The sequence below is a fragment of the Pleurodeles waltl genome, chromosome 7 (genome assembly GCF_031143425.1).
Source record: "Pleurodeles waltl isolate 20211129_DDA chromosome 7, aPleWal1.hap1.20221129, whole genome shotgun sequence".
In the NCBI taxonomy this organism is placed as follows: domain Eukaryota; kingdom Metazoa; phylum Chordata; class Amphibia; order Caudata; family Salamandridae; genus Pleurodeles; species Pleurodeles waltl.
The window spans coordinates 598031003-598043321 of NC_090446.1; the positions used below are offsets into that span (position 1 = coordinate 598031003).

The following is a 12319-nucleotide window of genomic DNA, read 5'->3' on the forward strand; positions in this document are numbered from 1 at the left end:
TTCTTTAAAACAAAAACTTCTAAAAGGGCTCATTGTGTCCTTTCAGTGCCAAAATCATATGTAATGCTTCTTCCTTGTGGCAATTTTGAGCAGTGGTCCAGCGAGTGCACTGTGGCCTAATACAAGCAATGAAAATGACCAATGTCTGTTTGGGTACTAAATGACAGCTACAATTGTGGTACATTGGGCCGCTCAAGCCCCTGTTCCCAATGCAACTGCACATGTTACACGAATGACAGCTACACCTGAAGAGAGTTGCTTACCCAAAGCAACTCTGGTTAGTTTTTGCTATAACTTTGATCCCTACGCTATATCAAATTTGGAGGTACTAACTAGTTTTAATTAGTTGTTACCAATGCACCACTGCATCTTTTTATGAAGATTTTTTTATGAAGGAATCCTTAAAACGTCAGCTACCATTGGTGATCCAGAGATTCTTCACTTTTTAGGAGTCAGATCATTTGGACCTTGTTTTAGCCTCACCAGAGTTCATAGTGAGTATGTTACTTCTCTTCCTCATAGCATATCAATTTGAGTTCTTATGAGTCCCAACTCGTGATATTGGGCCTGATTTAGAACTCGGCAGACGAGTTACTCCATCACAACGGTGATGGATATCCCGTCCGCCGAAATCTAAATCCTATAGAAGATTATGGGATTTAGATTTTGTCGGATTGGATTTCCGTCACCGTTGTGACGGAGTAAACCATCCACCGAGTTCTAAATCAGGCCCATTATATTTTCTTGCTCTTCTCTTTGTAAACAGGGATGAACAATGCTCCCTTCGGTTCCTCCAGCCCCATCTTAAAATCTCCTGCAAGTGACTATATTTTTAAGAAGAAAGCAGCAGCGCCAGAGCAACGACATTCACACTGGACATGTTGTGACTTCTTCACCTGAACCCACGTAACCATCCTTTCCCATACCTTCTTCCTTAAAAATGATATTAGTGCATTCAACCTATCAGGAATAATGTAACCTTGAATCCATTACTAGCCAAACATTTCCTCACAGAAAGACATATAAAAACAGCATTCAATCACGGTTTTCCTAAATGTCCAACCTGAGAAAAAGAGTAGGTTTCGTATGTAACTGTCAGCATTGCTATGACAGAGACTCTGCACATGAGACTGTCTCTCGGTGTTTCCTTTGTACAGGAGTGGTTCGGTCCCAGTGTCTCCTATACATTGGAGCCCTTCTTTCAAAAAGTCTTGTGCACAAGTTAAGAATCTAATGACACAATAGCTCCAACATTCCAATGTCTGTGTTTCTGTTTCTCCATGTTTAATTTAGAACATTCTACACTCACTGGTTGAATGTACTAATAGCCATCGAGCCATTCTGCTTTGGGCTATACCAGTTATTAAAAGCCCTGCCCCTCATGAGTTTCATGGTCTTCAGCAACCGATAAAGCCTGGGCAGCATTCTATAAAGCCGTATTATCTGAGTATTTTCAATTGCAGACCTAAATCTGGTGCATTAAATAAGTAGAGGCCATGTAACTGTAGTCTGTTGCTCTATAAGTGACAGCGCTACATACCATTTTGTTCCTAGGCGCTCAGTTTCCCTATTGTAGACTTCACCTTGTCGATGAAATATTTCTTGATTATAGGATGTGTCCTGAAGGTGATCTCCCTACCCCACTGCCAAGCATGGACAAGAAGTGAACCGATATGGACATTTCTTAGGATGGGTCTTTTGACACTAGAAGTTCCCTCACACTGGTGAACAGGGAAGAGGAGGGCACAGCTATGTGTTGTTGTATATGGAAACCTTTAAAAGGACAGATCCTTTCACAGGAACCATTCTGCCACCAATGGACATACAGCCTATTCTCCAGAGATTAGCACCCATCACACATACTCTAGTGGGAACAGTGACCAGTGTGCCTTCTTGCTTCCTTTAAATCCTGGATTGGTGCAAGAAATTCATGTTTGATGACCTCTTCCTGAGATCAGCATAGGGATGTAGCACTGAGAAGAACATTACTAACTACTTGCTATAGACTCATCCTGTGGGAGAGGGATTAGATCCAGTCCTTTGTCACCCATTCTGAGCTGGCACTGCCTGGGTGCTAACCATGGCCCATATGCATCTACCACCTCCTGCTATTGGGGATTGTCAAGCACTTTAGCCCTAGAACTGCAAAGTCAGCAGTGGGACCGCCCCCCACCCCCACTCCCGAGCACAATCCTGAGCTATCTTACACCACTTGAGTAGGGAAGATCCTTATAATACTTGCTAGGACCTATCTGCAGCCCAACACCTAGATGTCAATACAATGAGAAAACAAAGGACTGCAGACTGTTATCACATCACAAGTACTTACGAGAAATGAAGGTTTGGAGGCAGGTTTTGACTTTGTGCAGTGCCTATATGTAAGAGTTGTTTGTGCACCGCAAGCATGCCAGATGTATAAATATGTATGAATATTTACACAGATAAAAATGTAAATAGCATTTGCTTTTTAAATGTAGTACTTTTATAGCGCTACACATCCCACCATATGGCGTCAGAGCACTTTATGTCATACACACACTTTTCAAATTAACAATAAATCATACAACTGTGTAGTGAAACTCACTGTACAGGATGTTACAAAAGGCAAAGAGGGCTTCAAGGTGCAGGAGTTGCACATCAGCTTTACAGGTAAGGATTATACATAAAGAGTGCATGGCTGAAAGAGACACAAACTCAGGGTTTAGAACGTAAAGCAGTGCTTGGAGTTGACCTTTATCACTAGCCAAAGAAATCCTTTTCAGCAACCTTACAACAGATGGAGAAAAAAACTATAAGGTTCTAAACCCACGTCTTGCAGTTTGCTTGCAGGTCCCTGATGCTGGTTCATAGCTCACTGCGCTTGTGCTATATTAGAAGGATTGCAATTTATGTACTTCAAGCAACAAAAGTATCTCAGTGTCAAAAACAGTAACCCACTTACCTATCCACATATCATAATAATCTGCTGTATGCATGTTATATGATGTGCTTTGCAGGAGACATATTAACCCTCTATACTACTTTATGAGTCAAAACTGAAACTAAACAAAACACAGATCTCTCTAGAAAGTGTTTTTACCACCAGAGTTTTCATACCATTATTATCCCTCTGAGATTTACTGGGCACACAAAGCTCTCTGCAGCAGGTGGCTTAGCCCCATAAGATATTTTAAAACTCAGCCTTTCCAAACAATTAAGCCAGAACAGATTTACTGTCACATTTCTCTTAGTTGCCAATTTCTATGTGACAGAGTTTAAAAAAAGTATAAGTTGACTGTTAAAGTGCTATAAATTACTCCGCCCCATGTGACTCCACCCCCTTTTTGGGCCCACCCTGACCCCCAAAATCTGGTGTTCCAGAATAAAGGGTTTCCAATTCCAGCACTGATTACTTTTAAACACCGAAATCACCTTCCTGCATGTTAGCACTTCCTGCTCCTCCTGCAGGAGTGGAGCCCTCATGAGAAAGCCACAGACAAAACCCTTTTTTAGGGTCAAGCCTGTGAGTCCATGGGCTAGGGCATGCATCTCGCTTGTAAGACTCTGTTGTGTACAGCAAAGGGCTTGAAGCCTCCTCAGTACTTACCATTTGTTGGCTTGCATGGCACTCTTCTTCAGAGCCTCGTAATTAGCCACTGCAGGCCAAGCATCATTTCGATTCCTCTGTGTGGAGTAAGGACCAAGCACTGATTGATTCAACTTAATCAGTGCCCCTCGCATGCTCCCGATATGATTGGGGTGCTGTTTTGTTGTTTTTAACTTCCAGTGCCCTGCAAACAGAAGGCTTGTGACTGGCAAAAATGGGCCCAGCAGGACAAACAAAAGTGCAAAGTTTTATTTTCTATAGCGAACTTTCTTTTATTTTTCTGTTGTCTTTTCTCGCCTTGCACTCATGTTTTCTTTTGTTTTTGCTCATGGGAGCTGTTCCCAAAAGATGATGAATATCTTGTTCTCAATATTGCAAAGCAAAATAGTTTATTTCTTAAGTGTCATTTCCGAAACAATACTTTAACACGCAATTGTGAAATCCACTCCACTTCAGTTCAAGTCAATCCACCCCACCTCACCAATCCATCTCTTCAAACCATTCACCCCAATCCGATTCACTCCCACCCTCCCCACTTCAATCCTCCCAACACACCACAATCTAATCTGCCCCACTCCAGTCTGCCCCACTCCAATACACCCCACTCCAATCCAAAACAATGTGCCCCCTTCGAATCCAAAATAATATGCCTCACTCCTTTCTACCCCACTTCACTCTGTCCCGCCTCCTTTCTAAAACAATCTGTCCCACTCCAATCCGCCCTACTCCAAACCAAAACAATACGCCCAACTCCAATCCAATCCACCTCACTGTAATCCAATCCACCCCACTCCTTCCCAATTCACCCCACTCCAATCCACCCAACTCTCATCCAATCCACCCCTACTCCAATCCTCCCCACTGCAATCCAAAGCAATCTGCCCCATCCGATCCACCCCAATCCAATTCACCACACTCAATCCAATCCACTCCACCTTAATCCACCATACTTAATCCAATCCACATCACTCCAATCCACCCAACCCAATCCCAATCAGATCCACCCACGCAAGTCTACTTCACTCCAGTCCGCAACACTTCAGTCCCGTTCACCCCACACCATCCAATCCATCTCACCTCAATGCAATTCAAACCCACTCCAATCCACCCAACTCCAATCCATACCACCCCAATCTGACCAACCCCAATCCACTCCACCCCACTCCAATGCAAACCCCTCCACCCCAACCACCCCACTCCAATCCAGCCCAGTCCAATCCACCCCATTCCAATCCACCCTACTCTTCCCCAAACCAATCCACCACGCCGTGTCCCAGGTTCAGTCCACTGCACTCTAATCTAATCCTTTCAACCTACCACACTCCAATCCACCCCACTCCAATCCAATCCATCCATCCAGCACACCCCACTCCAATCCAATCAACACCACTCCAATCCTATCCACCTTACTCCAGTCCAATCTAATCCACCCCATTCTAACCATAGTGAATCCAATCTAATCAACCCCACTCCAGTCCAATCTAACCCACCCCACTTTAATCCAATTCACTCCACCTCAGCCCTATCACTACAGTCCAAACCATCCATCCCAATTCAATCTAATCCACCCAATTTGAATCCATCCCAATCCAATCTACCTCACCCCAATTAAATCCATCCCCCTCCAATCCAATTCTCTCACACCAATCAACCCCAGTCCACTCAATCCATCCCACTCTACCCCAATCGAATCCACCCCACTGTACTGCAATACAATCTATTCACTACCTCAATCTACTACAACCCACGCCACCCAATTCCACCTCACTCCACTCCATTCTACAACACTTTCTGCCACTGAACTCTACTACCCTTTACTCAATTCTATGGCACTCTATTTCCCTAATCCACGCTACGACACTTCAACAAATCCTCTCTACATCACTCTCCTTCAACATTCCACACCACTAACTTTTAGCCATGCTGAGAAGCAGCCACACTGGTGTACAACATTGCAAAATGTATTCCCAAAGCCAATAGCTCTTCTATAGGCGAATCCTAGTGGCTTTGCCAATGCTTGTGATTTACCAGCGCATGCCTGCCTCCATTACTAAGAGGTGCCAGCTACCCGATGAGTATCCATAACATAGACTACTGAATAGACAACATTTTAGAGCACTGGCTTTATCGTATGGATGATGTTATATAAGTTTTTATATTAAGTGCCTCCAACCCTTCGTTAGAGCTCAAAGTCTGAACGTCAGGAACACCACGTAGCATCTTGTTTGCATGCAAAGTTCCCTGGTCATTTAAATATAAGAGCTAGCATCAGACCTATTAGTTCTTCCGAAAATGAAAGAATGTTTATTTGTCACTGTGGGCGAATTTTGCAAAGATTTTTACCAGAAAATATGCGATTTTTTTTCAAACCCTTATAAGATTTGGAAACGTTACAAAGCTTAAACCGACATTTATTTTGCAAAGTAGGCTTTGCAGAAAATAAATCTATTGAAAGGCCCCACGTTTAATGTGAGAATTATCTTCATAATTATTGAGCAAAACTTTTTTTGCAAGAAATTTCACTCGACAGCAAAACTTGGACCGTATACAAACCTTCACAACCTTTCCAAATGTAAAGCTTGTAAACAATTCAAAAACAGTGTATTCAAAATTTTAATTTCACCCACAGCTAAATGTATTTTCCTTTGCATCTCAATGAGTGCAGTGTATCTGACGCTGCATGCTTGCCTTGTTCATAAATACTAGGATTGCTATTGGTCATCAGTACCAACTGGACAACACAAAAGCTCTCACAGCTGACAAAAGTCTAACAGCTTCAGAAAAAGAACTCATAGTGTGTATTAAAATGAATCTCTATCTCTTTATTTATTCTCTTGACTCTTCCTTTTCCCTCTTTCTTCACTCTCTCAAGTCTCTTACGTGTGCCCTTCCCCTCTTTTAACAGGTACATGTCCATCGCCTCGAGGAGCCATACAGCAGTAGGTGTACAAGGGGGCATGAAATTCGCAATTACTACTCTGAAGTCTATGGCATGGCCTACAGTCAAGAGGTAAAGATGAGCTAAATAAAGCTACAGTATGGAGGTGAGGTGCAGACATCTGAACCTTAAGTCAAGTATGTATGTATCTATATGCATTTCTATAGAGCAAACCTAACCAAAAGCAGAAAAGCAGTGTACACGGCCAAAAGTAAGTTTAAAGTTATTGAGTAATAGGAAAGGATGCTGGGTTGTGGGCAGTTAATATAGTGTGATGTAGAGTTCTTTAAAGAGGTGAGTCTTCAGCTCTTTCCTAAACTGGAGGAGGGTTGAGATGGTCCTGATGGATACTGGGATGTTGTTGCAGATCCTGTGTGCCTTGTTGGAAAAGGTCTGTCGTCTTGTGTTTTTTAATTATTTCACACATATTTGTCTGCAGTCTGATGGTGGCCTGGCTATGAGTGTACCAGAGAGGTGAATTTATATGCAAGACAAGTGGGGGTGCTTGCTGTGGTGGCTTTGGAAAAGATGCAGCTGGTTTAGAAGATGGTGTGGGCAGGCAAGGAGAGCCAATGGAGTTCCATTGGAGTGGGGGTGATATGATCAGATTTCTTGGTGAGATATGTTGCAGCATGTAGGAAGCCACTAAAGGATGCCAATGTGGAGTATAGAGGCCATGGAGTAGGGTATTACCTCAATCCCGGTGTAAGGGTACAAGGGCTTGAACAGCAGTTCTGAAATAGCTGTCTGCAAGAAACGGTTGACTTTCTTAAGAAGATAGAGCTGGTACCAGGCCAGCTTTGTTTTTTGCAATGTGTTCTTTGAGGGTGAGGTTGGTTTTGATGATAAATCAAAGATACTTGGTAGTCAGTGAGAGTTGGGATTCGAGCTGTCCATTTTCATGTCATCGAGCCAGGTTTGTACAAGTTTGTACTGTATCTTGTTTATTGTTTATTGTTCTAAGCAAATAACAGGAATTCCGTCTTTTTTGAGTTGAGCTTCAGGTAGGCACTGGGCATCCAGTTCTGGATAATATGCAAGCAGTGTTTGAGGAGTTGGATTTCTGAAGCAGAGGAAGCTTTCAAATAGAGTTGTATATCATCAGCCTATTGGGAATCTTGATGTGAGTAGAGAACCAAGTGATTCCATGAAATGGTTGAGGATGACAGGAGACATTATGGGGGCCCGGGGGGACTCCACAGTTGATATGGATCTTTTGTGCCTGCAGCTGCCTATATGAATAAACTGGTGTTGGTTTGAAAGGTAGGAGGAGAAACAGTGAAGGACATTCTTGGTGAATCCCTTTCGCGACTTGAGGGAGCATACGAGGCTGGGATGGTCACCTGGGTTGAAGGCAGTTGAGAGGTCCAGAAATATCAGGGGGCTGGGTAATCTTCATTTGTGGTCACAAAGGCTTTGTGGCCAATGTTTAAGGTGGTGGTCTTCGTGCTGCAGTGTGATCTAAAATCAGACTCATAGTCCTGCAAAAGATAAATAGCAAATATGTGATGTTGGAGTTGAACATAGATTACTTTTTTATTGATCTTACTGATGAATAGTAGGTAATGGGCCAGTAGTTGAGAAGACATAAGGGTCAAGTGTCAGTTTGTTTTAGAAGTGGAAGGATCTGGCCAGTCTTGACAGCTCCTGGAAAGATTCCTTTAGTTAGGTGAGGGGGGCATTACAATGGCCAGTAGGGGGAAGAAAGCATCCCCAGACAGAGCTTGATGAAAGACAATCGTAAAACATCATCCTCAGAAGAAGTGGATTTGATGGAATTGAGTGTGTCAGCCAGATCTTAGAAGGATAGAGCTTTGAAGCCTGACCATTGTGGGGTTCTCCAGGAAGTGTTGGATACAGTAGATGCCGTAGGCTTAGTATTGTGAATATGCTATCGGATTTTCTGTATTTTTTCACAGAAGAAGAGATTGATAGCATTGCACTTTTCTTTGGAGGGAGGAATCAGTGGGTTTGGCAAGAGATTGATGCAGAGCTTGACTGTCTTATACGGCATCCTGCTTCTGTTGGTGGCTTCATTGATGGTTATGATATAGTACTTTGTTTTGGCTGATGTGATGAGCTGTCTCTGTGTTGCATGGAGGGCCTTCAGTATCAAGAGTCTCTCTGGAGCTCTGTCTTTTTTCCATTTTCTTTTCTGTCTTAGGATGGATCATTTACTGTCAGCAAGGTCTTTAGAATACCATGATGCCGAGGCTTTGGCTTGGATGTTCACATAGCTTTCCAAAAAAATGATGAAGTTGTTTAGAAAGGTGTTATCGTTTGATGTGGTGTTAACAGTGTGAAGGATGAGTTCAAGCACTTGGTTGTCTATGGCCTTTGTTTGTTAGTAGTATGCTGAGCAAGAAGACAGAGGTAACGCAGTGGTCAGTCCAGTTCAACGGCATGGGGAAATTCCAATGTATTGTTGATGATGTTGAGAAGGCAAGGATGCGACTATGCCCTTTGTAGTGTGTTAGTTGTGTGACATGCTGTAACACAATAAGGTTGAAGAGTGTGTCTCTTGGAATTTTTAGCTTGTGTTGTCTGGGAGTTTGAAGTCACCCAAGATGAGGTAGGACACTAGATACTGACACATCCATTTATAGAGTTTGAAGATTATGGGTAAATATCCACTTAACAGAGGAGAGGAAGTTTTTACAAGACAAACATATTTGTATTGCCACTGTGTATGTTTGTTCTACCTCACCATAGTCTCCTGTGCCCATATGTGCTGGTGTCAGTGAAACCACTGAGATACCAATTTCCCCACCCTTCTATCTAGTCAGGGGCATGGATGTGGGAGCTTTGTTCTTTGACTCACAGCAGTTTTGTCTTATTTCCAGGCCTGTAAGAAAAGTTGTGGCCAAGTGAAAATTATCAAAAATTGTGGCTGTCGCATGTGGGAATTTCCAGCACCCCCTGGGACTGAAGTACCCCTTTGTAACATCAGTGAGACGACAGTCAGTACGTCACTCAGTCATTCACTCCTTTATTCCTTCCTCTTATGGTTACTTGCTTCTGTTTCCTCTCTCTAAGTCTACACTCCATCCTCCACCCATCTCTGTAAACCTTCTCTTGGTATTTTCTCCTGCCTTATTGTCTTTTCCCTCTGTCACTGTATTTCCCCACATCATTGTCCCATTCTTTGTCCAAATCCACCTTCAACTCTGAAGGAGGCTGAAAGGGACTTGAAGAATGATCAAGTAACACAAACGCCTGGCAAGAGGAAGCATAGAGATAAAGATTAAAAGAAAGAGGAAACCTGCTGTGGCGGTGAGGTTTTTATTTCCTCAGAAAGCCTCTTGTCTTGCAAAGGATCAGAAATGCTGCAACTGTGAATGTCATAAGCACTTTAGGAAGGTATGCAAACTGGTTTAACCATTTCAAGAGAGAAAGGCAGTGGTTAATATTGGACCAGAAAGGAAACACAGAAGTTCTGTCTGGACCATCAGGACAAAGAACATAGACCAGTGGTTATTAACCTGTGTCCCGTCAATCCCTGGGGGTCCATGGTGACTACTCAGGGGGTCCGTGACTGATTTAAAAATGAAACATTATTAACAGATTACTAAAATACATACACTTAAAAAAGCAAACCTGAGAATTTTAAAATGCTCTTTTAAGTTAAGGAATTTTATATTGAAAGCTAAAAATTAGGTTGGGTTTCTTATCTTGATTTGTGGGATAACACAAGTACAGCAAACTTATTCTTTTATAGATGATTGGTGGCCTCAACTGAAGCAGTACTGGTACACTGACAAAATGATAGTATGCATTAGGGTTACGCAAAACAATGTGAAATGCTAGAATTTAGCATATTGCTTCGTTTTTCAGATATGAAACTACATTTTGAAAAGTCCCAACATTCTCATTAAGATTCAAATTTCAATTTTCACATGTTTTTGTATGTGAATTAAATAAAACATATCATGATTTGTGTATTTGTTTGATGTGTAGTAGCTTATGTCTTTTGTGTATTGTGTTGATGTTCAAATAGTAATGCCTAAGGTGGGGGTCCCTGGCTTCCAGTAATGGTTCTTGGGGGGGGGGGGTGCCTTCAGAAGTCAAAAGGTTAAAAACCACTGACATAGACCATCTGATGGGTCTTCCATAATAGAAATGCAGCTGGAGTGCCTACATGAATACATCAGTCTACCCTTAAATGGCACTCCCTTTACATAAGTTCTCAAGTACATGAGTGTCACCTACAGGAGAGTATCGCTGGAGGGGCCTCAGTTGGAAAATGTATTGAGACTATGAAAAAATGGTGCAAAGAGCATCCTGGAGTATGATATCCGTATATCAATCCCTCTGAAAGTTGTAGAAAGACCACCACAACATGCCACACAGCCCCACAGACCGAAGCCCCTCACATCTCATTTTCAGTTATCAGTGACGACACCACTCCATCAACGGTGTGCAAAGTTTTTATGCGCGAGTGAAGTCCTGCATATATCACCATCATCAGGCTACCAACGAACCAAGGAGTTTCCCACTTTTCCTACAATAAGGCATTGGTGAGGTACCCTACACCCTACAATATTGTGATATTCCCTTCTGCATTTCAGTTACCCCTGAAAATAAGCATTCAGTTGTCTCACTGGTCAATACAGAGGCCAAGGCACACATGATTCACAAATATCCAATCAGTACTTGTAAGTATAGAGATAACAAGAAAATAACAGTATTTCCAAAATGCATATGACAATAAAATTTCACTGAAGTCCTTCAGATGGAATATTCATCTTTAATGTAACAGAAAAACAGCCAACACGTGTTTCGTCATGGGAGGGAATGCTCCCGTGACTTCCTCAGGGCTGCAATTAATATCGACAAACATAAAATAACATAAGTACATCCAAGATACAAAGCGTAACAATACAAACAATACACATGAAAAACACAAGTGTAGACATAACACAGGAAAGGCTCATATATTTTTTAAAGAAAACACCACGTTACTATTACATCATTGCACTGGTGTATACACATCTCACAAAAAAGTGTGCACTCATTGTTAATATTACATCCTGGGCACAAAACTCAAAGACCACAGGAAGTGCCTGTTCAATGGTTGTATAAGCTCTATTGAAAAAATGGGGGAAATATCTTACACATCAGTGCACAGAGGGTGGAAGCCAACGGGTTAAAACAGTTTTTCATGAGACTTGGATATTGGATAACTATTAGCGAAAAGGGGCAAAGCCCGAGATTTTCATGTGGAAATCCACCTGGTGAGCTCTTCCTGACCTATGAGTACTAATCATAGTATTTGTGGCAATTACTGGATGTTTGTGAAAGGAAGACTTTGTGGTTCTTGGTGTCCTTCGTCACCATTCAAGCATACAGTGACCGACCTAAGGGACATGCAACGGAAGTGGAAGCTCAGAGCAAAGACGAAAGTAGAAAAAACACGTGTGTCAATGAGAGTATAGACTGCGCCCCGCTCTACCACTGATGCCGGAGACTGGATTCCTGACGACAGACGCGGAATAGAAAGCTCGAGACCATGTTCAGCGTCATTTGTATGATTGTCACACGTCAACAAAACCACTCCATTCCATTTCTTGCCATCCCTCTTGCTTGTAGAGCGCACATAGATTAGTCATGTCTCACCTCCTTACCTTCTGAGTGACATCGTCGTTCAGCGAATGTGACTGATTTGAATATCACCTTCAGTAATCCGTCACTAACAAGATCCCTCCCCCTTCGAATGCTTACAGCAGATTAAAGACTTTGGTGCCACTTTATGTGAGTGACGTGATCCACCGCGTTCCTCAGACTTATCACTGACT

General features: G+C 42.4%; 1 protein-coding gene across 1 annotated transcript in view; it reads left to right on the forward strand.

The window, feature by feature from the left end:
• Nucleotides 1-12319, forward strand: part of LOC138247286 (amiloride-sensitive sodium channel subunit beta-like) — a 139124-nt gene that overhangs the window by 93825 nt on the left and 32980 nt on the right. The window contains exons 4-5 of the mRNA XM_069202001.1: nt 6492-6596; nt 9368-9488. Coding sequence (XP_069058102.1) covers nt 6492-6596; nt 9368-9488 — 226 coding nt within the window. The remainder of the gene's footprint in view (nt 1-6491; nt 6597-9367; nt 9489-12319) is intronic.